At 43.3% G+C, this 27,152-nt stretch overlaps 1 protein-coding gene across 1 annotated transcript in view; it reads left to right on the top strand.

The window, feature by feature from the left end:
- The first annotated feature begins 641 nt into the window (after window positions 1-641).
- The window catches only part of LOC125739964 (uncharacterized), a 262,341-nt gene continuing 235,830 nt past the window's right edge, over window positions 642-27,152 (top strand). Inside the window, exons 1-9 of the mRNA XM_049010568.1 lie at window positions 642-709; window positions 5,281-5,382; window positions 6,341-6,454; window positions 9,686-9,799; window positions 12,340-12,441; window positions 13,697-13,810; window positions 15,131-15,244; window positions 19,695-19,796; window positions 21,040-21,153. Coding sequence (XP_048866525.1) covers window positions 642-709; window positions 5,281-5,382; window positions 6,341-6,454; window positions 9,686-9,799; window positions 12,340-12,441; window positions 13,697-13,810; window positions 15,131-15,244; window positions 19,695-19,796; window positions 21,040-21,153 — 944 coding nt within the window. The remainder of the gene's footprint in view (window positions 710-5,280; window positions 5,383-6,340; window positions 6,455-9,685; window positions 9,800-12,339; window positions 12,442-13,696; window positions 13,811-15,130; window positions 15,245-19,694; window positions 19,797-21,039; window positions 21,154-27,152) is intronic.

The following is a 27,152-nucleotide window of genomic DNA, read 5'->3' as shown; positions in this document are numbered from 1 at the left end:
CCCATATTAGACAGGAACACTGTCAGGGTCGTGTTGTGAAGAACATTGTGATTTATGATAAAACGACTGTTACAGCCCACTAGCATGCATGTCTCTTTGGGTCTATAGTCAGACCATAATATAAAAGCAGAAAGGGATCCTATCCAGGGCTCAGTGTGGAACATGTTACTACGTGTAGATTAATAAAAAGACCTCGGCATCTTCTTTCTCCTCCTTTTTCTTCCCCAGTCAGCCAGTTCTTTTATACTAGAGGGAGCAAACAGACCATCCATCCTATCAGAAATGGTCACAAATAATGAAGTGGAGCATAAACTAACCAATAAACATATAAACAAATAAATCAATAAACAGGAATGAAAAGCAAAGACAGCCAAGTCTAGCAACTGAGACTGAAACAGTGATATTAAACCTTTAACATTGGAATCTTAACTATGAGTGAGACAATTTATTTCACATTAAGACTAACTGTAAACAAGCCCGTTTGTGTAAGAGCTTCATGGGATATGAAAGTACATGAAGGCAGAGCAGAAGGCTAAATAACTGAAGATTTAATGTGAATTATATGGAAATAATGAGGATTTTCCTCTGTCCACAGTGTGCTGATGGAGAGAGCAGGCTCACCTGTACACAGCTGTGTTTCGATGAAGAGTGACAGGTCAATGGTGGAACCAATCGGCTTCAGAGAGGGACCATTTCCATCAGATCAAAGGTAAATGTGCATTTAAATAAAGCGAGACACCCCCCTGCAGACACCCTTCTGTCACACATCACTCCTGTCACTCTTCCCCACCCACTCCACCCTGTCTGTACCCTCTTCTTCAATTTCTTGCTGCACAGGAATAAGATCCTGGAATAATATAGATATTTTATATTGCAAGGTAAGATTTCACGATGACATTTTACTTGAGGGTAAACTCACCTCAGTTCCTACTGTAGCACAAATCATGAACTAATCATCTAGAAATATAGTCGCTGTAGCTCTCTTCATGACAACACAGGCACAGGTCGGTACTTAAAAAAACGGGTGTTTATTGCTTGGACGTGGCTCATTCGGCTGACGAATCCACCGTTTCGCCATCAGGTCAGCACACGGTACGTCAGCACACTTCACCCCGTGAGAACTACATATTTTTAATAAAACATAACATAAATACATCGGGGGTGGCATGGTGGTGCAGTGGTTAGCACTGTTGCCTCACACCTCTGGGACCCGGGTTCGAGTCTCCGCCTAGGTTACATGTATGTGGAGTTTGCATGTTCTCCCCATGTCGTCGTGGGGTTTCCTCTGGGGACTCCGGTTTCCCCCCACAGTCCAAAAACATGCTGAGGCTAATTGGAGTTGCTAAATTGGCCATAGGAGTGCACGTGTGAGTGAATGGCGTTTGGGAGTGTGCCCTGCGATGGGCTGGCCCCCCATCCTGGGTTGTTCCCTGCCTCGTGCCCATTGCTTCCAGGATAAGCTCCGGACCCCCCCGCGACCCAGTAGGATAAGCGGTTTGGAAAATGGATGGATGAATGGAGATGATTGGCGGAAGCTTAGTTATAGGAAGAGTAAGATTAATATTAAATGAAAGAAAAAAATTATAAGTTATAGTTAATACATCAGCTGTGCAATTGAAAGGGAGTGTTTCGACTTATTGTTGGCCGAACTCTAAAGACCCCCATAACTCTTGGAACTCCCTGTGGAGGATTTCCAACAAGGACATACATTCCTTAAAGCCACATAGTTTCTTGTTTATAGAGTCCAGAACGTTTGCAAATTCTTGGCCAGGTGAATAGGCAACTTGGGCCGAATCCTCAGGCCGGCTCCTCTTGGTAGACAGAGTAGTTTTGCTAGTCGTCGGCGTAGTGGTGAGATCCGGAGCCTTGGGTTTCCCCATGATGATCCTCTGGAAACACTCATCGAAGAAGCTGAGCATGCTGACCAGATCCTCTTTAGGCTTCTCCAGAGTGGGATTGTTGATGTAATTTAAATAAGTTTATATTCTTACCTTTTAGGCTGTCCTAAGCAAGCGTGGATAATTAATTACTACAGTGTAGATGTTTTCATATTCAGAAGCACGTCGCCATGCCAGATGCTACCTCATAAGAACTCGTGTCACTTCCTACAGCATAGTGCACCTGACAATTGAGTCAGGCCATAATATAAAAGCAGAAAGGGATCCTATCCAGGGCTCAGTGTGGAACATGTTAATACGTGTAGATTAATAAAAAGACCTTGACATCTTCATTCTCCTCCTTTTTCTTTCCCAATCAGCCAGATCTTATATACTAGAGGGAGCAAACAGACCATCCATCCTATCAGAAATGGTCACAAATAATGAAGTGGAGCATAAACTATCCAATAAACATATAAACAAATAAATCAATAAACAGGAATAAAAAGCAACGATAGCCAAGTCTAGCAACTGAGATTGTAACAGTGATATTAAACCTTCAATACTGGAATCTTATTTTTAGGTGAGACTATTTCATATTAAGCAAGCCTGTTTGCATCATGAGTTATATGACATATAAAAGTACATGTAGGCAGAGCAGAAGGCTAAATAACTGAAGATTTAATGTGAATTATATGGACTATGTGTAAATAATGAGGATTTTTCCTCTCGTTGTCCACAGTGTGCTGACGGAGAGAGCAGGCTCACCTGTACCCAGCTGTGTTTCCATGAAGAGTGACATGTCAATGGTGGAACCAATCACCTTCAGAAAGGGACCTTTTCCATCAGATCAAAGGTAAATGTGCATTTAAATAAAGCGAGACACCCCCCTGCAGACACCCTTCTGTCACACATCACTCCTGCCACTCTTCCCCACCCACTCCACACTGTCTGTACCCTCTTCTTCAATTTCTTGCTGCACAGGAATAAGATCCTGGAATAATATAGATATTTTATATTGCAAGGTTAGATTTTACGATGACACTTTACTTCAGGGTAAACTCACCTCAGTTCCTACTGTAGCACAAATCATGAACAAATCATCTAGAAATATAGTCGCTGTAGCTCTCTTCATGACAACACAGGCACAGGTCTGTCCTTTAAAAACGGGCGTTTATTGCTTGGACGTGGCTCATTCGGCTGACGAATCCACCGTTTCTCCATCAGGTCAGCACACGGTACGCCAGCACACTTCACCCCGTGAAAACTACATTTTTTAAATAAAACATAATATAAATACATCGATGATAAACACGGTACATAACATTAAGATAAATGAAACTACAAAATGAAATAAAGCAAATACCTCATTGGCTGCTTGTCATGAAACGAAGCTGGTGCCTTTAAAGTCCCTGTAAACACTGGTGCTAATTTCCTTCATGAATATGTACAAAGTTTAACACAATTTACCGAGCGCCATGCAATACGTCTGCTCCCTGTACCATCCATGAAAGAGAGAGAGAAAAAAGCTTAATTACGCAGTTCACTGAACGCAGCGGCTCATTGTCGCAAGATTTGGCATTTTAACTCGTAAATGAATTTACTAAACATCCATCCATCCATCCATTTTCCAAACCGCTTATCCTACTGGGTTGTGGGGGGTCCGGAGCCTATCCTGGAAGCAATGGGCACGAGGTAGGGAACAACCCAGGATGGGGGACCAGCCCATCGCAGGGCACACTCACACACCATCCACTCACACATGCACACCTACGGGCAATTTAGCCTCAGCATGTTTTTGGACTGTGGGGGGAAACCGGAGTACCCAGAGGAAACCCCACAATGACATGAGGAGAACATGCAAACTCCGCACACATGTAACCTAGGCGGAGACTCGATCATTGGTCCCAGAGGTGTGAGGCAACAGTGCTCACCACTGCACCACCATGCTGCCCCCGCCAATCATCTCGTATCGTAATATTAAGCAAATTAATCCAGATTATGGTATTAATACTGTATTGAATATACATAATTTATCCATGCCTGATGCTCTGGTTTCTCACCATAACAATAGTCTCAATGACCTTCTCAACTCTTTAGTTCCTATGAAAACAAGGTCTGTTTCCTTTTCTTTTTCTGTTTCTGCACCCAGTTTTTCAATCACAATCGATAACTCTTGTGTCCCCTCAGGTTAAGAGTCTGGGTGTCGTCCTCAATAGCACATAATCATTTCAATCTCATATTAACAATATCACTCGGTCCACATAGTTCCATCTTCGCAATATTAAGGAACCAGGGCTCAAACCTGCAACCCTCAGGTTGCCGAACATTAGCACTGCCTCCTACGCCACAATCTTCCCCTCGTTGGGTTGTGAAAAGTCATTAGATTGTTGCCAAGTCTCAGTCAAACATGGAAGATCTAACTTATGATTGATGAGGAGATCCTGGATGAGATGGCCCTTGCTCGTAAGTGAGCGGATGTTTAATAAGCCGAAGTTGACAAGGATGTTGTAATTGTTGTCGGAGTTGTTAACCGACCTGGTTAGGCTGGCTAATACCTCATGGTTAACAAGCCGGCCGGTGTTGCATTGAGTGCATCGAGAGGTGGACCAATAGGATTTTATCGGTTTGGAGATGTCAGAGTGAAAATGCCGACGAGATCTCAGATGAATGTACCTACTACGAGGCAGGAAAGTAATGGCTGGATGGAGGAGAAACTCTGCCGGCGGAGGATGCAACAAGTGAGATCGGAGCCGGAGAAGCTCCTCTGCCGAATACTGAAAAAGTCCAGCACCAGGTCGATAGACGAGGGATAGGAGAGTCCAGACGATCGCAGACAAAACATAAATACCACAAACCCACATCACTGTCGGAACCAAGCAGCCCAGATAAACACACCTAAGTGGTCCTGTAGCCGAGACTACGGTAACCTAATCTTGGTCCACTCGCAAAAGTAAATCACCGATGATAGCAAAAGAGATTAGAGGAAAATCTCTTAGGCAAGAAGTAACTACAGTCGGTAATTACAATATTCAGAAAAAACAGTATAAATGACCGGAAAGTACCGGAGAGTAACGGCAGCAAGACACACCAGCATTCACTCATCTGGGCTCCCAGTAATGCATAAGTAATAGCATAATACTACATTATTTGTGTACCCTGAAGTAAAGTGTTACCAGTTTTAGTTAATGAATAGAACCAATAATAAAACAAGCATGTATGACACTTACATGCAGTGGTGCTGCCAGTGAATTAATGTTGCAGGTGTTATATGGGAGCTGGATTGTGTATTGCGGGTGTCATACACTGTTACTCAAACCAGTGCAGGGGGGGACACCTAAACAGTGGCCAAATATTGTAAATAAATAAGTTAAAGATGCACATATACCCTTCATGTTCACAGAGGCCCCAGCAGCAGTCATTTGGTGTTGATCGGTACAAAAATGGAGGGAGCTGCTTCTGAAATGACCCCCCCTGTGGAGTGTAAAACAAGGGGAATTGTACGGTAAGACAGGACATGTGTGTTTGTACTGCTTTACGAACAGACATTAAAATATCTTCCCAGCATTTTCGAATATGAGCGTAATCAGTTTTAACTTATTGAACTTTCTTGAGACATTTTAGACTTTTGGGAACTGACCAAAATATATTGTGGGGTAATTTTATCCCCCGCCCCCCCAGGGAATAAATTGTCATTGTTGCGACAGCATCTATGCCACTAGCTGAGGTGGCAGTATTCTCAAAAGATATATATTCTCAAAAACGTGGCAATGAGTTTTTTAAAATTCTAATCAGTAATAGTTATAAAAAATTCCAGTGATCACAGGAGTAAAAGGAACAGGAATAAGACAGGAACACTGTCAGGGTCGTGTTGTGAAGAACATTGTGATTTATGGTAAAACGACTGTTACAGCCCACTAGCATGCATGTCTTTCTGGGTCTATAGTCAGGCCATAATACCAAAGCAGAAAGGAGTCCTAGCCAGGGCTGGCTCAGTGTGGAACATGTTAATACGTGTAGATTAATAAAAAGGCCTCAGCATCTTCATTCTCCTCAATCCTCTTCATCTTCCCCAATCAGCCAGTTCTTTTATAGTAGAGGGAGCAAACAGATCATCCATCCTATCAGAAATGGTCACAAATAATGAAGTAAAGTGCAAACAAATAAATTAATATATAAACAAATACATCGATAAACAGGAAAAAGGCAACAACAGGCAAGTCTAGCAACAGAAGTTGCAACACTGATACTAAACGTTACATATTGGAATCTTAATTTCAGATGAGACAATTTACTTCACATTAAAGCTAACTGTAAACAATTATGTTTGCATCAAGAGCTTCACAGAATATCAAAGTACATGAAGGCAGAGCAGGAGGCTAGACAGCTGAAGATTTAATGTGATGCTGTCCTCATATGAATTATATTTATATATTGAGGGTCATTCCTGTCACTGTCCACAGTGTCCTGTTGGAGAGAGCAAGCTCACGTGGACCCAGCTGTGTTACCATGAAGAGCAACAAGTCAATGATGGAACCAGTCACCCTCAGTGAGGGACCTTCTTCATCAGCTCATCGGTAAATGTGCATTTAAACTGACACTGTTTATAACACTAAGATTCTCAGTCAAAAGGCGTACAGGCTCACACAAGCTATGAGGAACAGCTTTATAATCAATATATCATTGTTTTACTTTTTCAAATCCCATTGTCTTTGAGAATTTCAACAGAAGTTCTGACTGTATTCTATATAAATTACACCTGAGGTAAAGGGATGCAGATTACTGTAAAAACGGACTTTCTGCGAGCTGGAATGGGAAGTTAATTAATTGAAAAGTATGTTGTAAATATCAATCCTCAGCATAAAGCTGGAGAAAAGCAGGCTCACTTGCGCACTGCGGTATATCGATTAAGGAGGACTGGACAATAGATTGTCCTCTTCTGGGATGGACGTTTCTGCTTTGATAAAACATAAATTCATTCTTATAGACTCATTAGATTTGCTCAGATTGATGCTTCAGCTTCAACATGTTTAATGGACCAGGCTTCTTCTTCTTCTTCTTCTCCATCTGCTCCCATTAGGCGTCACCACAGTGGATCATCTGTCTCCTTCTCCCTCAGTCCTCTGCATCTTCATCTATCTCTCCAACCACCCGCATGTCCTCCCTCCCCTCATCCACATACTTTCTCGTTGCTCTTCCTCTTCTCCCCTTGCCTGGCCTCTCTCCTCTGCACAGGCCCAAACCATCTTAATCTCACCTCTCTTACTTTGTCTCCAGACCGTCCTGTTTGAAGATACTCGAATAAGACAGGAACACTGTCAGGGTCGTGTTGTGAAGAACATTGTGATTTATGGTAAAACGACTGTTACAGCCACTAGCATGCATGTCTGTTTGGGTCTATAGTCAGGCCATAATATAAAAGCAGAAAGGGCTCCTAGCCAGGGCTCAGTGTGGAACATGTTAATACGTGTAGATTAATAAAAAGGCCTCAGCATCTTCATTCTCCTCCTTTTTCTTCCCCAATCAGCCAGTTCTTTTATACTAGAGGGAGCAAACAGATCATCCATCCTATCAGAAATGGTCACAAATAATGAAGTGGAGCATAAACTAACCAATGAACATATAAACAAATAAATCAATAAACAGGAATAAAAAGCAACAGCCAAGTCTAGCAACTGAGACTGTAACAGTGATATTAAACCTTTAATATTGGAATCTTAACTATGAGCGAGACAATTTATTTCACATTAAGACTAACTGTAAAGAAGCCTGTTTGCGTAAGAGCTTCATGGGATATGAAAGTAAATGAAGGCAGAGCAGAAGGCTAAATAACTGAAGATTTAATGTGAATTATATGGACTATGTTTAAATAATGAGGATTTTCCTCTGACTGTCCACAGTGTCCTGATGGAGAGAGCAGGCTCACCTGTACCCAGCTGTGTTTCCATGAAGAGTGACAGGTCAATGGTGGAACCAATCGGCTTCAGAGTGGGACCTTTTCCTACAGATCAAAGGTAAATTTGCATTTAAATAAAGCGAGACACCCCCCTGCAGACACCCTTCTGTCACACATCACTCCTGTCACTCTTCCCCACCCACTCCACCCTGTCTGTACCCTCTTCTTCAATTTCTTGCTGCACAGGAATAAGATCCTGGAATAATATAGATATTTTATATTGCAAGGTAAGATTTTACGATGACACTTTACTTGAGGGTAAACTCACCTCAGTTCCTACTGTAGCACAAATAATGAACAAATCATCTAGAAATATAGTCGCTGTAGCTCTCTTCATGACAACACAGGCACAGGTCGGTACTTTAAAAAACGGGTGCTTATTGCTTGGACGTGGCTCATTTGGCTGACGAATCCACCGTTTCGCCATCAGGTCAGCACACGGTACACCAGCACACTTCACCCCGTGAGAACTACATTTTTTTAATAAAACATAAAATAAATACATCGGGGGTGGCATGGTGGTGCAGTGGTGAGCACTGTTGCCTCACACCTCTGGGACCCGGGTTCGAGTCTCCGCCTAGGTTACATGTGTGTGGAGTTTGCATGTTCTCCCCACGTCGTCGTGGGGTTTCCTCCGGGTACTCCGGTTTCCCCCCGCAGTCCAAAAACATGCTGAGGCTAATTGGACTTGCTAAATTGCCCATAGGAGTGCATGTGTGAGTGAATGGTGTGTGAGTGTGCCATGTTGCCCCCCCATCCTAGGTTGTTCCCTGTCTCGTGCCCATTGCTTCCGGGATAGGCTCCGGACCCCCCGCGACCCAGTAGGATAAGCGGTTTGGAAAATGGATGGATGGATGGATGTCTCGACTTATTGTTGGCTGAACTCTAAAGTCCCCCATAACTCTTGGAACTCTCTGAGGAGGATTTCCAACAAGGACATACATTCCTTAAAGCTACATAGTTTCTTGTTTATAGAGTCCAGAACGTTTGCAAATTCTTGGCCAGGTGAATAGGAAACTTGGAACGAATCCTCAGGCCGGCTCCTCTTGGTAGACAGAGTAGTTTTGCTAGTCGTCAGCGTAGTGGTGAGATCCGGAGCCTTGGGTTTCCCCATGATGATCCTCTGGAAACACTCATCGAAGAAGCTGAGTAAGCTGACCAGATCCTCTTTAGGCTTCTCCAGAGTGGGATTGTTGATGTAATATAAATAAGTTTATATTCTTACCATTTAGGCTGTCCTAAGCAGGCGCGGATAATTAATTACTACAGTGTAGATGTTTTCATATTCAGAAGTACGTCGCCATGCCAGATACTACCTCATAAGAACTCGTGTCACTTCCTACAGCATAGTGCACCTGACAATTGAGTTAGACCATAATATAAAAGCAGAAAGGGCTCCTAGCCAGGGCTCAGTGTGGAACATGTTACTACGTGTAGATTAATAAAAAGACCTCAGCATCTTCATTCTCCTCCTTTTTATCCCCCAATCAGCCAGTTCTTTTATACTAGAGGGAACAAACAGATCATTCATCCTATCAAAAATGGTCACAAGTAACGAAGTGGAGCATAAACTAACCAATAAACATATAAACAAATAAATCAATAAACAGGAATGAAAAGCAACGACAGCCAAGTCTAGCAACTGAGATTGTAACAGTGATATTAAACCTTCAATACTGGAATTTTATTTTTAGGTGAGACTATTTCATATTAAGCAAGCCTGTTTGCATCATGAGTTATATGACATATAAAAGTACATGTAGGCAGAGCAGAAGGCTAAATAACTGAAGATTTAATGTGAATTATATGGACTATGTTTAAATAATGAGGATTTTCCTCTGACTGTCCACAGTGTCCTGATGGAGAGAGCAGGCTCACCTGTACCCAGCTGTGTTTCCATGAAGAGTGACAGGTCAATGGTGGAACCAATCGGCTTCAGAGAGGGACCATTTCCATCAGATCAAAGGTAAATGTGCATTTAAATAAAGCAAGACACCCCCCTGCAGACACCCTTCTGTCACACATCACTCCTGTCTCTCTTCCCCACCCACTCCACCCTGTCTGTACCCTCTTCTTCAATTTCTTGCTGCACAGGAATAAGATCCTGGAATAATATAGATATTTTATATTGCAAGGTAAGATTTTACGATGACACTTTACTTCAGGGTAAACTCACCTCAGTTCCTACTGTAGCACAAATCATGAACAAATCATCTAGAAATATAGTCGCTGTAGCTCTCTTCATGACAACACAGGCACAGGTCGGTTCTTTAAAATGGGCGTTTATTGCTTGGACGTGGCTCATTCGGCTGACGAATCCACCGTCAGGTCAGCACACGGTACGCCAGCACACTTCACCCCGTGAGAACTACATTTTTAAATAAAACATAATATAAATACATAGATGATAAACACGGTACATAACATTAAGATAAATGAAAACTACAAAATGAAATAAAGCAAATACCTCATTGGCTGCTTGTCATGAAACGAAGCTGGTGCCTTTAAAGTCCCTGTAAACACTGGTGCTAATTTCCTTCATGAATATGTACAAAGTTTAACACAATTTACCGAGCGCCATGCAATACGTCTGCTCCCTGTACCATCCATGAAAGAGAGAGAGAAAAAAGCTTAATTACGCAGTTCACTGAACGCAGCGGCTCATTGTCGCGAGATTTGGCATTTTAACTCGTAAATGAATTTACTAAACATCCATCCATCCATACATTTTCCAAACCGCTTATCCTACTGGGTCGCGGGGGGTCCGGAGCCTATCCCGGAAGCAATGGGCACGAGGTAGGGAACAACCCAGGATGGGGGGCCAGCCCATCGCAGGGCACACTCACACACCATCCACTCACACATGCACACCTACGGGCAATTTAGCCTCAGCATGTTTTTGGACTGTGGGGGGAAACCAGAGTACCCGGAGGAAACCCCACGATGACATGAGGAGAACATGCAAACTCCACACACATGTAACCTAGGCGGAGACTCGATCCTGGGTCCTAGAGGTGTGAGGCAACAGTGCTAACCACTGCACCACCATGCTGCCCCCGCCAATCATCTCGTATCGTAATATTAAGCAAATTAATCCAGATTATGGTATTAATACTGTATTGAATATACATAATTTATCTACCCCTGATGCTCTGGTTTCTCACTATAACAATAGTCTCAATAACCTTCTCAACTCTTTAGTTCCTATGAAAACAAGGTCTGTTTCCTTTTCTTTTTCTGTTTCTGCACCCAGTTTTTCAATCACAATCGATAACTCTTGTGTCCCCTCAGGTTAAGAGTCTGGGTGTCGTCCTCAATAGCACATAATCATTTCAATCTCATATTAACAATATCACTCGGTCCACATAGTTCCATCTTCGCAATATTAAGGAACCAGGGCTCAAACCTGCAACCCTCAGGATGCCGAACATTAGCACTGCCTCCTACGCCACAATCTTCCCCTCGTTGGGTTGTGAAAAGTCATTAGGTTGTTGCCAAGTCTCAGTCAAACATGGAAGATCTAATTTATGGTTGATGAGGAGATCCTGGATGAGGTGCCCCTTGCTCGTAAGTGAGCGGATGTTTAATAAGCCGAAGTTGACAAGGATGTTGTAATTGTTGTCGGAGTTGTTAACCGACCTGGTTAGGCTGGCTAATAGCTCGTGGTTAACAAGCCGGCCGGTGTTGCATTGAGTGCATCGAGAGGTGGACCAATAGGATTTTATCGGTTTGGAGATGTCAGAGTGAAAATGCCGACGAGATCTCAGATGAATGTACCTCCTACGAGGCAGGAAAGTAATGTCTGGATGGAGGAGAAACTCTGCTGGCGGAGGATGCAACAAGTGAGATCGGAGCCGGAGAAGCTCCTCTGCCGAATACTGAAAAAGTCCAGCACCAGGTCGATAGACGAGGGATAGGAGAGTCCAGACGATCGCAGACAAAACATAAATACCGCCAGCCCACATCACTGTCGGAACCAAGCAGCTCAGATAAACACACCTAAGTGGTCCAGTAGCAGAGACTACGGTAAACTAATCTTGGTCCACTCGCAAAAGCAAATCACCGATGATAGCAAAAGAGATTAGAGGAAAATCTCTTAGGCGAGAAGTAACTACAGTCGGTAATTACAATATTCAGAAAAAACAGTATAAATGACCGGAAAGTACCGGAGAGTAACGGCAGCAAGACACACCAGCATTCACTCATCTGGGCTCCAAGTAATGCATAAGTAATAGCATAATACTACATTATTTGTGTACCCTGAAGTAAAGTGTTACCAGTTTTAGTTAATGAATAGAACCAATAATAAAACAAGCATGTATGACACACTTACATGCAGTGGTGGTGCCAGTGAATTAATGTTGCAGGTGTTATATGGGAGCTGGATTGTGTATTCCGGGTTTCATACACTGTTACTCAAACCAGTGCAGGGGGGGAGACCTAAACAGTGGCCAAATATTGTAAATAAATAAGTTAAAGATACACATATACCCTTCATGTTCACAGAGGCCCCAGCAGCAGTCATCTGGTGTGGATCGGTACAAAAATGGAGGGAGCTGCTTCTGAAATGACCCCCCCTGTGGAGTGTAAAACAAAGGGAATTGTACGGTAAGACAGGACCTGTGAGTTTGTACTGCTTTACGAACAGACATTAAAACATCTTCCCAGCATTTTCGAATATGAGCGTAATCAGTTTTAACTTATTGAACTTTCTTGAGACATTTTAGACTTTTGGGAACTGACCAAAATATATTGTGGGGTAATGTTATCCCCCACCCCCCCAGGGAATAAATTGTCATTGTTGCGACAGCATCTATGCCACTAGCTGAGGTGGCAGTATTCTCAAAAAATATATATTCTCAAAAACGTGGCAATGAGTTTTTTTAAATTCTAATCAGTAATAGTTATAAAAAATTCTAGTGATCACAGGAGTAAAAGGAACAGGAATAAGACAGGAACACTGTCAGGGTCGTGTTGTGAAGAACATTGTGATTTATGGTAAAACGACTGTTACAGCCCACTGGCATGCACTGCATGTTTCTTTAGGTCTATAGTCAGACCATAATATAAAAGCAGAAAGGGGTCCTAGCCAGGGCTGGCTCAGTGTGGAACATGTTTGTCACGTTTCAGTGAGCGTGGGTAATGCGCACAGGCAGACAGGCAGGCAAGGATCAGGCAGGAAGTCCAAAGTCAGGGAAACTCGGGGTTTATTCAAATGACCAAGGACTAGAGACATCAGACGATAACTAACATCAGCTAACATCAATGACAGACGAGGAACTGAGGTAAGACATGGACTGAAATAGACCAAACAACAGGGTACAGCTGGGTACGATCAGGGAAGCACACGTGGATAATCAGGGGGGCGTGGCACACACGAGGAGCGGACGAGCTGGGAGTGACAATGTTAATACGTGTAGATTAATAAAAAAGCCTCAGCATCTTCATTCTCCTCAATCCTCTTCATCTTCCCCAATCAGCCAGTTCTTTTATACTAGAGGGAGCAAACAGATCATCCATCCTATCAGAAATGGTCACAAATAATGAAGTAAAGTGCAAACAAATAAATTAATATATAAACAAATACATTGATAAACAGGAAAAAGGCAACAACAGGAAAGTCTAGCAACAGAGGTTGCAACACTGATACTAAACGTTACATATTGGAATCTTAATTTCAGATGAGACAATTTACTTCACATTAAAGCTAACTGTAAACAATTATGTTTGCATCAAGAGCTTCACAGAATATCAAAGTACATGAAGGCAGAGCAGGAGGCTAGACAGCTGAAGATTTAATGTGATGCTGTCCTCATATGAATTATATTTATATATTGAGGGTCATTCCTGTCACTGTCCACAGTGTCCTGTTGGAGAGAGCAAGCTCACGTGGACCCAGCTGTGTTACCATGAAGAGCAACAAGTCAATGATGGAACCAGTCACCCTCAGTGAGGGACCTTCTTCATCAGCTCATCGGTAAATGTGCATTTAAACTGACACTGTTTATAACACTAAGATTCTCAGTCAAAAGGCGTACAGGCTCACACAAGCTATGAGGAACAGCTTTATAATCAATATATCATTGTTTTACTTTTTCAAATCCCATTGTCTTTGAGAATTTCAACAGAAGTTCTGACTGTATTCTATATAAATTACACCTGAGGTAAAGGGATGCAGATTACTGTAAAAACGGACTTTCTGCGAGCTGGAATGGGAAGTTAATTAATTGAAAAGTATGTTGTAAATATCAATCCTCAGCATAAAGCTGAAGAAAAGCAGGCTCACTTGCGCACTGCGGTATATCGATTAAGGAGGACTGGACAATAGATTGTCCTCTTCTGGGATGGACGTTTCTGCTTTGATAAAACATAAATTCATTCTTATAGACTCATTAGATTTGCTCAGATTGAGGCTTCAGTTTCAACATGTTTAATGGACCAGGCTTCTCCTTCTTCTTCTCCATCTGCTCCCATTAGGTGTCACCACAGTGGATCATCTGTCTCCTTCTCCCTCAGTCCTCTGCATCTTCATCTATCTCTCCAACCACCCGCATGTCCTCCCTCCCCTCATCCACATACTTTCTCGTTGCTCCTCCTCTTCTCCCCTTGCCTGGCCTCTCTCCTCTGCACAGGCCCAAACCATCTTAATCTCACCTCTCTTACTTTGTCTCCAAACCGTCCTGTTTGAAGATACTCGAATAAAACAGGAACACTGTCAGGGTCGTGTTGTGAAGAACATTGTGATTTATGGTAAAACGACTGTTACAGCCACTAGCATGCATGTCTCTCTGGGTCTATAGTCAGGCCATAATATAAAAGCAGAAAGGGCTCCTAGCCAGGGCTCAGTGTGGAACATGTTAATACGTGTAGATTAATAAAAAGGCCTCAGCATCTTCATTCTCCTCCTTTTTCTTCCCCAATCAGCCAGTTCTTTTATACTAGAGGGAGCAAACAGATCATCCATCCTATCAGAAATGGTCACAAATAATGAAGTGGAGCATAAACTAACCAATGAACATATAAACAAATAAATCAATAAACAGGAATAAAAAGCAACAGCCAAGTCTAGCAACTGAGACTGTAACAGTGATATTAAACCTTTAATATTGGAATCTTAACTATGAGCGAGACAATTTATTTCACATTAAGACTAACTGTAAACAAGCCTGTTTGCATAAGAGCTTCATGGGATATGAAAGTACATGAAGGCAGAGCAGAAGGCTAAATAACTGAAGATTTAATGTGAATTATATGGACTATGTTTAAATAATGAGGATTTTCCTCTGACTGTCCACAGTGTCCTGATGGAGAGAGCAGGCTCACCTGTTCCCAGCTGTGTTTCCATGAAGAGTGACAGGTCAATGGACCGACCAGTCCACTTCAGAGAGGGAACATTTCCCTCAGATCAAAGGTAAATGTGCATTTAAATAAATCGAGACACCCCCCTGCAGACACCCTTCTGTCACACATCACTCCTGTCACTCTTCCCCACCCACTCCACCCTGTCTGTACCCTCTTCTTCAATTTCTTGCTGCACAGGAATAAGATCCTGGAATAATATAGATATTTTATATTGCAAAGTAAGATTTTACGATGACACTTTACTTGAGGGTAAACTCACCTCAGTTCCTACTGTAGCACAAATCATGAACAAATCACCTAGAAATATAGTCGCTGTAGCTCTCTTCATGACAACACAGGCACAGGTCGGTACTTTAAAAAACGGGTGTTTATTGCTTGGACGTGGCTCATTCAGCTGATGAATCCACCGTTTCGCCATCAGGTCAGCACACGGTACGCCAGCACACTTCACCCCGTGAGAACTACATATTTTTAATAAAACATAACATAAATACATCGGGGGTGGCATGGTGGTGCAGTGGTGAGCACTGTTGCCTCACACCTCTGGGACCCGGGTTCGAGTCTCCGCCTAGGTTACATGTGTGTGGAGTTTGCATGTTCTCCCCATGTCGTCGTGGGGTTTCCTCTGGGGACTCCGGTTTCCCCCCGCAGTCCAAAAACATGCTGAGGCTAATTGGAGTTGCTAAATTGCCCATAGGAGTGCATGTGTGAGTGAATGGTGTGTGAGTGTGCCCTGCGATGGGCTGGCCCCCCATCCTGGGATGTTCCCTGTCTCGTGCCTATTGCTTCCGGGATAGGCTCCGGACCCCCCGCGACCCAGTAGGATAAGCGGTTTGGAAAATGGATGGATGTTTCGACTTATTGTTGGCTGAACTCTAAAGACCCCCATTACTCTTGGAACTCTCTGAGGAGGATTTCCAACAAGGACATACATTCCTTAAAGCTACATAGTTTCTTGTTTATAGAGTCCAGAACGTTTGCAAATTCTTGGCCAGGTGAATAGGCAACTTGGGGCGAATCCTCAGGCCGGCTCCTCTTGGTAGACAGAGTAGTTTTGCTAGTCGTCGGCGTAGTGGTGAGATCCGGAACCTTGGGTTTCCCCATGATGATCCTCTGGAAACACTTGTCGAAGAAACTGAGCAAGCTGACCAGATCCTCTTTAGGCTTCTTCAGATTGGGATTGTTGATGCAATATAAATAAGTTTATATTCTTATCATTTAGGCTGTCCTAAGCTGGCGGAGATAATTAATTACTACAGTGTAGATGTTTTCATATTCAGAAGTACGTCGCCATGCCAGATGCTACCTCGTAAGAACTCGTGTCACTTCCTACAGCATAGTGCACCTGACAATTGAGTTAGACCATAATATAAAAGCAGAAAGGGCTCCTAGCCAGGGCTCAGTGTGGAACATGTTAATACGTGTAGATTAATAAAAAGACCTCGGCATCTTCATTCTCCTCCTTTTTCTTTCCCAATCAGCCAGTTCTTTTATACTAGACGGAACAAACAGATCATCCATCCTGTCAGAAATGGTCACAAGTAATGAAGTGGAGCATAAACTAACCAATAAACATATAAACAAATAAATCAATAAACAGGAATAAAAAGCAACGACAGCCAAGTCTAGCAACTGAGATTGTAACAGTGATATTAAACCTTTAATATTGGAATCTTATTTTTAGGTGAGACTATTTCATATTAAGCAAGTCTGTTTACATCATGAGTTATATGACATATAAAAGTACATGAAGGCAGAGCAGAAGGCTAAATAACTGAAGATTTAATGTGAATTATATGGACTATGTTTAAATAATGAGGATTTTCCTCTGACTGTCCACAGTGTCCTGATGGAGAGAGCAGGCTCACCTGTACCCAGCTGTGTTTCCATGAAGAGTGACATGTCAATGGACCAACCAGTCCACTTCAGAGAGGGACCATTTCCATCAGATCATAGGTAAATGTGCATTTAAATAAAGCGAGACACCCCCCTGCAGACACCCTTCTGTCACACATCACTCCTGTCACTCTTCCCCACCCACTCCACCCTGTCTGTACCCTCTTCTTCAATTTCTTGCTGCACAGGAATAAGATCCTGGAATAATATAGATATTTTATATTGCAAGGTAAGATTTCACGATGACACTTTACTTGAGGGTAAACTCACCTCAGTTCCTACTGTAGCACAAATCATCTAGAAATATAGTCACTGCAGCTCTCTTCATGACAACACAAGCACAGGTCGGTACTTTAAAACGGGTGTTTATTACTTGGACGTGGCTCATTCGGCTGACGAATCCACCGTTTCGCCATCAGGTCAGCACACGGTACGCCAGCACACTTCACCCCGTGAGAACTAAATTCTTTAAATAAAACATAATATAAATACATCGATGATAGACACGGTACATACTGTAACATTAAGATAAATGAAAACTACAAAATGAAATAAAGCAAATACCTCATTGGCTGCTTGTCATGAAACGAAGCTGGTGCTTTTAAAGTCCCTGTAAACACTGGTGCTAATTTCCTTCATGAATATGTACAAAGTTTAACACAATTTACTGAGCGCCATACAATACGTCTGCTCCCTGTACCATCCATGAAAGAGAGAGAGAAAAAAGCTTAATTACGAAGTTCACTGGACGCAGCAGCTCATTCTCGCGAGGTTTGGCATTTTAACTCGTAAATGAATTTACTAAACATCCATCCATCCATCCATTTTCCAAACCGCTTATCCTACTGGGGTGTGGGGGGTCCGGAGCCTATCCTGGAAGCAATGGGCACGAGGTAGGGAACAACCCAGGATGGGGGGCCAGCCCATCGCAGGGCACACTCACACACCATCCACTCACACATGCACACCTACGGGCAATTTAGCCTCAGCATGTTTTTGGACTGTGGGGGGAAACCGGAGTACCCAGAGGAAACCCCACAATGACATGAGGAGAACATGCAAACTCCACACACATGTAACCTAGGCGGAGACTCGATCATGGGTACCAGAGGTGTGAGGCAACAGTGCTCACCACTGCACCACCATGCTGCCCCCGCCAATCATCTCGTATCATAATATTAAGCAAATTAATCCAGATTATGGTATTAATACTGTATTGAATATACATAATTTATCCATCCCTGATGCTCTGGTTTCTCACTATAACAATAGTCTCAATGACCTTCTCAACTCTTTAGTTCCTATGAAAACAAGGTCTGTTTCCTTTTCTTTTTCTGTTTCTGCACCCAGTTTTTCAATCACAATCGATAACTCTTGTGTCCCCTCAGGTTAAGAGTCTGGGTGTCGTCCTCAATAGCACATAATCATTTCAATCTCATATTAACAATATCACTCGGTCCACATAGTTCCATCTTCGCAATATTAAGAAACCAGGGCTCAAACCTGCAACCCTCAGGTTGCCGAACATTAGCACTGCCTCCTACGCCACAATCTTCCCCTCGTTGGGTTGTGAAAAGTCATTAGGTTGTTGCCAAGTCTCAGTCAAACATGGAAGATCTAACTTATGGTTGATGAGGAGATCCTGGATGAGATGCCCCTTGCTCGTAAGTGAGCGGATGTTTAATAAGCCGAAGTTGACAAGGATGTTGTAATGGTTGTCGGAGTTGTTAGCCGACCTGGTTAGGCTGGCTAATAGCTCGTGGTTAACAAGCCGGCCGGTGTTGCATTGAGTGCATCGAGAGGTGGACCAATAGGATTTTATCGGTTTGGAGATGTCAGAGTGAAAATGGCGACGAGATCTCAGATGAATGTACCTACTACGAGGCAGGAAAGTAATGTCTGGATGGAGGAGAAACTCTGCTGGCGGAGGATGCAACAAGTGAGATCGGAGCCGGAGAAGCTCCTCTGCCAAATACTGAAAAAGTCCAGCACCAGGTCGATAGACGAGGGATAGGAGAGTCCAGACGATCGCAGACAAAACATAAATACCGCCAGCCCACATCACTGTCGGAACCAAGCAGCTCAGATAAACACACCTAAGTGGTCCTGTAGCAGAGACTACGGTAAACTAATCTTGGTCCACTCGCAAAAGTAAATCACCGATGATAGCAAAAGAGATTAGAGGAAAATCTCTTAGGCGAGAAGTAACTACAGTCGGTAGTTACAATATACAGAAAAAACAGTATAAATGACCGGAAAGTACCGGAGAGTAACGGCAGCAAGACACACCAGCATTCACTCATCTGGGCTCCCAGTAATGCATAAGTAATAGCATAATACTACATTATTTGTGTACCCTGAAGTAAAGTGTTACCAGTTTTAGTTAATGAATAGAACCAATAATAAAACAAGCATGTATGACACACTTACATGCAGTGGTGCTGCCAGTGAATTAATGTTGCAGGTGTTATATGGGAGCTGGATTGTGTATTGCGGGTGTCATACACTGTTACTCAAACCAGTGCAGGGGGGGACACCTAAACAGTGGCCAAATATTGTAAATAAATTAGTTAAAGATACACAGATACCCTTCATGTTCACAGAGGCCCCAGCAGCAGTCATCTGGTGTGGATCGGTACAAAAATGGAGGGAGCTGCTTCTGAAATGACCCCCCCTGTGGAGTGTAAAACAAGGGGAATTGTACGGTAAGACAGGACATGTGTGTTTGTACTGCTTTACGAACAGACATTAAAACATCTTCCCAGCATTTTCGAATATGAGCGTAATCAGTTTTAACTTATTGAACTTTCTTGAGACATTTTAGACTTTTGGGAACTGACCAATATATATTGTGGGGTAATTTTACCCCCCCAGGGAATAAATTGTCATTGTTGCGACAGCATCTATGCCACTAGCTGAGGTGGCAGTATTCTCAAAAAATATATATTCTCAAAAACGTGGCAATGAGTTTTTTAAAATTCTAATCAGTAATAGTTATAAAAAATTCCAGTGATCACAGGAGTAAAAGGAACAGGAATAAGACAGGAACACTGTCAGGGTCGTGTTGTGAAGAACACTGTGATTTATGGTAAAACGACTGTTACAGCCCACTGGCATGCATGTTTCTTTGGGTCTATAGTCAGGTCATAATACCAAAGCAGAAAGGGGTCCTAGCCAGGGCTGGCTCAGTGTGGAACATGTTTGTCACGTTTCAGTGAGCGTGGGTAATGCGCAGAGGCAGACAGGCAGGCAAGAATCAGGCAGGAAGTCCAAAGTCGGGGAAACTCGGGGTTTATTCAAATGACCAAGGACTAGAGACATCAGACGATAACTAACATCAGCTAACATCAATGACAGACGAGGAACTGAGGTAAGACATGGACTGAAATAGACCAAACAACAGGGTACAGCTGGGTACGATCAGGGAAGCACACGTGGATAATCAGGGGGGCGTGGCACACACGAGGAGCGGACGAGCTGGGAGTGACAATGTTAATACGTGTAGATTAATAAAAAAGCCTCAGCATCTTCATTCTCCTCAATCCTCTTCATCTTCCCCAATCAGCCAGTTCTTTTATACTAGAGGGAGCAAACAGATCATCCATCCTATCAGAAATGGTCACAAATAATGAAGTAAAGTGCAAACAAATAAATTAATATATAAACAAATACATTGATAAACAGGAAAAAGGCAACAACAGGCAAGTCTAGCAACAGAGGTTGCAACACTGATACTAAACGTTACATATTGGAATCTTAATTTCAGATGAGATCATTTACTTCACATTAAAGCTAACTGTAAACAATTATGTTTGCATCAAGAGCTTCACAGAATATCAAAGTACAGGAAGGCAGAGCAGGAGGCTAGACAGCTGAAGGTTTAATGTGATGCTGACCTCATATGAATTATATTTATATATTGAGGGTCTTTCCTCTCACTCTCCACAGTGTCCTTTTGGAGAGAGCAAGCTCACGTGGACCCAGCTGTGTTACCATGAAGAGCAACAAGTCAATGATGGAACCAGTCACCCTCAGTGAGGGACCTTCTCCATCAGCTCATCGGTAAATGTGCATTTAAACTGACACTGTTTATAACACTAAGATTCTCAGTCAGAAGGCACACACAAGCTATGAGGAAAAAGTTTGTAATCAATGTATAATTGTTTTACTTTTTCAAATCTCATTGTCTTTGAGAATTTCAACAGAAGTTCTGACTGTATTCTATATAAATTACACCTGAGGTAAAGGGATGCAGATTACTGTAAAAACGGACTTTCTGCAAGCTGGAATGGGAAGTTAATTAATTGAAAAGTATGTTGTAAATATCAATCCTCAGCATAAAGCTGGAGAAAAGCAGGCTCACTTGCGCACTGCAGTATATCGATTAAGGAGGACTGGACAATAGATTGTCCTCTTCTGGGATGGACGTTTCTGCTTTGATAAAACATAAATTCATTCTTATGGACTCATTAGATTTGCTCAGATTGATGCTTCAGTTTCAACATGTTTAATGGACCAGGCTTCTTCTTCTTCTCCATCTGCTTCCATCTGCTCCCATTAGGCGTCACCACAGTGGATCATCTGTCTCCTTCTCCCTCAGTCCTCTGCATCTTCATCTATCTCTCCAACCACCCGCATGTCCTCCCTCCCCTCATCCACATACTTTCTCGTTGCTCTTCCTCTTCTCCCCTTGCCTGGCCTCTCTCCTCTGCACAGGCCCAAACCATCTTAATATCACCTCTCTTACTTTGTCTCCAAACCGTCCTGTTTGAAGATACTCGAATAAGACAGGAACACTGTCAAAGTCGTGTTGTGAAGAACATTGTGATTTATGGTAAAACGACTGTTACAGCCCACTGGCATGCATGTCTCTCTGGGTCTATAGTCAGACCATAATACCAAAGCAGAAAGGGCTCCTAGCCAGGGCTCAGGGTGGAACATGTTACTATGTGTAGATTAATAAAAAGACCTCAGCATCTTCATTCTCCTCCTTTTTCTTCCCCAATCAGCCAGTTCTTTTATACTAGAGGGAACAAACAGATCATCCAACCTATCAGAAATGGTCACAAATAATGAAGTGGAGCATAAACTAACCAATAAACATATAAACAAATAAATCATTAAACAGGAATAAAAAGCAACGACAGCCAAGTCTAGCAACTGAGACTGTAACAGTGATATTAAACCTTTAATATTGGAATCTTAACTATGAGCGAGACAATTTATTTCACATTAAGACTAACTGTAAACAAGCCTGTTTGCATAAGAGCTTCATGGGATATGAAAGTACATGAAGGCAGAGCAGAAGGCTAAATAACTGAAGATTTAATGTGAATTATATGGACTATGTTTAAATAATGAGGATTTTCCTCTGACTGTCCACAGTGTCCTGATGGAGAGAGCAGGCTCACCTGTTCCCAGCTGTGTTTCCATGAAGAGTGACAGGTCAATGGACCGACCAGTCCACTTCAGAGAGGGAACATTTCCCTCAGATCAAAGGTAAATGTGCATTTAAATAAATCGAGACACCCCCCTGCAGACACCCTTCTGTCACACATCACTCCTGTCACTCTTCCCCACCCACTCCACCCTGTCTGTACCCTCTTCTTCAATTTCTTGCTGCACAGGAATAAGATCCTGGAATAATATAGATATTTTATATTGCAAAGTAAGATTTTACGATGACACTTTACTTGAGGGTAAACTCACCTCAGTTCCTACTGTAGCACAAATCATGAACAAATCACCTAGAAATATAGTCGCTGTAGCTCTCTTCATGACAACACAGGCACAGGTCGGTACTTTAAAAAACGGGTGTTTATTGCTTGGACGTGGCTCATTCAGCTGATGAATCCACCGTTTCGCCATCAGGTCAGCACACGGTACGCCAGCACACTTCACCCCGTGAGAACTACATATTTTTAATAAAACATAACATAAATACATCGGGGGTGGCATGGTGGTGCAGTGGTGAGCACTGTTGCCTCACACCTCTGGGACCCGGGTTCGAGTCTCCGCCTAGGTTACATGTGTGTGGAGTTTGCATGTTCTCCCCATGTCGTCGTGGGGTTTCCTCTGGGGACTCCGGTTTCCCCCCGCAGTCCAAAAACATGCTGAGGCTAATTGGAGTTGCTAAATTGCCCATAGGAGTGCATGTGTGAGTGAATGGTGTGTGAGTGTGCCCTGCGATGGGCTGGCCCCCCATCCTGGGATGTTCCCTGTCTCGTGCCTATTGCTTCCGGGATAGGCTCCGGACCCCCCGCGACCCAGTAGGATAAGCGGTTTGGAAAATGGATGGATGTTTCGACTTATTGTTGGCTGAACTCTAAAGACCCCCATTACTCTTGGAACTCTCTGAGGAGGATTTCCAACAAGGACATACATTCCTTAAAGCTACATAGTTTCTTGTTTATAGAGTCCAGAACGTTTGCAAATTCTTGGCCAGGTGAATAGGCAACTTGGGGCGAATCCTCAGGCCGGCTCCTCTTGGTAGACAGAGTAGTTTTGCTAGTCGTCGGCGTAGTGGTGAGATCCGGAACCTTGGGTTTCCCCATGATGATCCTCTGGAAACACTTGTCGAAGAAACTGAGCAAGCTGACCAGATCCTCTTTAGGCTTCTTCAGATTGGGATTGTTGATGCAATATAAATAAGTTTATATTCTTATCATTTAGGCTGTCCTAAGCTGGCGGAGATAATTAATTACTACAGTGTAGATGTTTTCATATTCAGAAGCACGTCGCCATGCCAGATGCTACCTCGTAAGAACTCGTGTCACTTCCTACAGCATAGTGCACCTGACAATTGAGCCAGTCCATAAAAACAAAGCAGAAAGGGCTCCTAGCCAGGGCTGACTCAGTGTGGAACATGTTAATACGTGTAGATTAATAAAAAGGCCTCAGCATCTTCATTCTCCTCCTTTTTATCCCCCAATCAGCCAGTTCTTTTATACTAGAGGGAACAAACAGATCATCCATCCTATCAGAAATGGTCACAAGTAACGAAGTTTAGCATAAACTAACTGTAATGAGGTGGAGCTGGAGGGTGCGATCTGGTTGGGGCACGGTAATTTCATTAACCTGATTGCTTAATTGTTGCAGCCAGCGCATGTATATAGGACCCGGTTGTGGTTGCGTGTGTGACTGATTTGTAAGCGCGATGTGACTCTCCGTGCGCCAGTATCTCCTTTTCCGGAAGTTGTGGCTATATCCAACGCTGCAGGTAGGGCCTCAGTGGACGGGGTCGTTTTCTTGCTGTATGGGTGGTTGTAATGTGCTTTGGTATCTTCCTTACAGTTGCAAGGGCTTGGTAAATCTAGCAGCTTGCGGTTGCTTCCGCTTTTAAGGTTTTCCAACTTATACCGCGTGTAATCTGCCAGGTATGTCTCGTCTCCTTTTACCAACGTTTGGGTAGTAGGGGCATACCTAATACTGTGTTTCGTATTTGTATTGGATCGCGACTTGGAGTGTCCCGGACCGATGTGAGCCAGACCATCAACGGGATACTAAGTCACTACAATTGCTGCTGTTTTGCCCGGATATTTTATGTTTTGTTTCATGTTTTAATTGGTTTTAAGTATTAATGTGTTTTATCGATTGAATGTAAATTGGGGGGGCGTCGTTGGGAAGGCTTGGTGCTGGGCGGTGAGGATCCGTGTCGGGCGATACCGCGCTGCGTGGTCGCGTTGCTTACTTTTAGCCCACCCCTTGGGTGGATGTACGTGCGTCATGTACTGCGGGACCCCTTAGAGTGTTTGACTGTACGCCTCCCATTCCCCTCCCGATAACAGCTCCCTGGTTTGGGTTTCCTCTTTTGTCGTGTGATTGGAGTGTTTTAAACATGATTTGATTTGTATTATTTGTGCTGTGATTTTGGTTTCTTTGTGTTTTTATTTTGGAGTGTTAATTGACCGCAGCCTAATAAAGGGAGTGTTTATGGTCTTTGCGTCTCCCCTATGGTGATCACGAATCTGTGTCCTTCTATATTGGAGTGGGTTTTGAACTCCGGTATTCTAATTCTCTGGGTGCAATTCCCAGAGTGGCGTAGTCGGGTTGTCCATTTCCGTATTCCCTCGCTACTTCCTCCCTCAGTAACGCCACATAACCAATAAACAAATCAATAAACAGGAATGAAAAGCAACGACAGCCAAGTCTAGCAACTGAGATTGTAACAGTGATATTAAACCTTCAATACTGGAATCTTATTTTTAGGTGAGACTATTTCATATTAAGCAAGCCTGTTTGCATCATGAGTTATATGACATATAAAAGTACATGTAGGCAGAGCAGAAGGCTAAATAACTGAAGATTTAATGTGAATTATATGGACTATGTTTAAATAATGAGGATTTTCCTCTGACTGTCCACAGTGTCCTGATGGAGAGAGCAGGCTCACCTTTACCCAGCTGTGTTTCCATGAAGAGTGACGAGTCAATGGGGGAACCAATGGGATTCAGAGAGGGAACATTTCCCTCAGATCAAAGGTAAATGTGCATTTAAATAAAGCGAGACACCCCCCTGCAGACACCCTTCTGTCACACATCACTCCTGTCACTCTTCCCCACCCACTCCACCCTGTCTGTGTCACGGGAGACGGCAGCGATCGCGGGCAGAGCGGCGATCATGCGAGGCGAACGGGCAGAAAGCAGGCGGACAGGCGGAAGTCGGGGTAAACTGGGGTTTATTCCACAAACCGGGAGCAGGAGACATGAAACGCCGACTAACATCAATGACAGACACGGGTTAGTACAAACCAGAGACTTAAATACACTGAACTAAACAGCAGAGAACAAGACACGACTGGGCACGATCAGGAAACCACACGTGGGTAATCAGGGGGCGTGGCACACACGAGGAGCGGACGGAGCGGGCGTCACAGTCTGTACCCTCTTCTTCAATTTCTTGCTGCACAGGAATAAGATCCTGGAATAATGTCAAGATATTTTGTATTGCCAGGTAAGATTTTACGATGACACTTTACTTGAGGGTAAACTCACCTCAGTTCCTACTGTAGCACAAATCTTGAACAAATCATCTAGAAATATAGTCGCTGTAGCTCTCTTCATGACAACACAGGCACAGGTCGGTACTTTAAAATGGGCGTTTATTGCTTGGACGTGGCTCATTGGGCTGACGAATCCACTGTTTCGCCATCAGGTCAGCACACGGTACGTCAGCACACTTCACCCCGTAAGAACTACATTTTTTAAATAAAACATAATATAAATACATCGATGATAGACATGATGCATAACATTAAGATAAATGAGAACTACAAAATGAAATAAAGCAAATACTTCGTTGGCTGCTTGTCATGAAACGAAGCTGGTGCCTTTAAAGTCCCTCTAATCACTGGTGCTACCTACCTTCATGAATATGTATGAAGTTTAACACAATTTACAGAGCGCCATGCAATACGTCTGCTCCCTGTACCATCCATGAAAGAGAAAGAATAAAAAGTTTAATTACGCAGTTCACTGAACGCAGCGGCTCATTCTCACGAGGTTTGGCATTTTAACTCGTAAATGAATTTACTAAACATCCATCCATCCATTTTCTAAACCGCTTATTCTGCTGGGTTGCGGGGGGTCCGGAGCCTATCCTGGAAGCAATGGGCACGAGGTAGGGAACAACCCAGGATGGGGGGCCAGCCCATCGCAGGGCACACTCACACACCATCCACTCACACATGCACACCTATGGGGAATTTAGCGACTCCAATTAGCCTCAGCATGTTTGTGGACTGTGGGAGGAAACTGGAGTACCCGGAGGAAACCCCACAACGACATGGGGAGAACGTGCAAACTCCGCACACATGTGACCCAGGCGGAGATTCGAACCCGGGTCCCAGAGGTGTTAGGCAACAGTGCTAACCACTGCACCACCATGCCGCCCCCTTAATCCTTCTTTCTTTTATGAAATTTTTTTAATAAGCAGGGGATGGGAAATAAAATGTGCTGAATTAAAAGGTAGTTGCTGCAGAGTGGATTACCTTCTTTGGGGGCCCTGGGCTGACGTGGGTAGGGGCTCCTATGTGGGCAATTCCAGCTCTTTTTTGGAGCCGA

The sequence above is a fragment of the Brienomyrus brachyistius genome, chromosome 4 (genome assembly GCF_023856365.1).
Source record: "Brienomyrus brachyistius isolate T26 chromosome 4, BBRACH_0.4, whole genome shotgun sequence".
In the NCBI taxonomy this organism is placed as follows: domain Eukaryota; kingdom Metazoa; phylum Chordata; class Actinopteri; order Osteoglossiformes; family Mormyridae; genus Brienomyrus; species Brienomyrus brachyistius.
The sequence above is the reverse complement of the archived record's forward strand: the minus strand, read 5'-3'. Positions and strand labels throughout refer to the sequence as shown.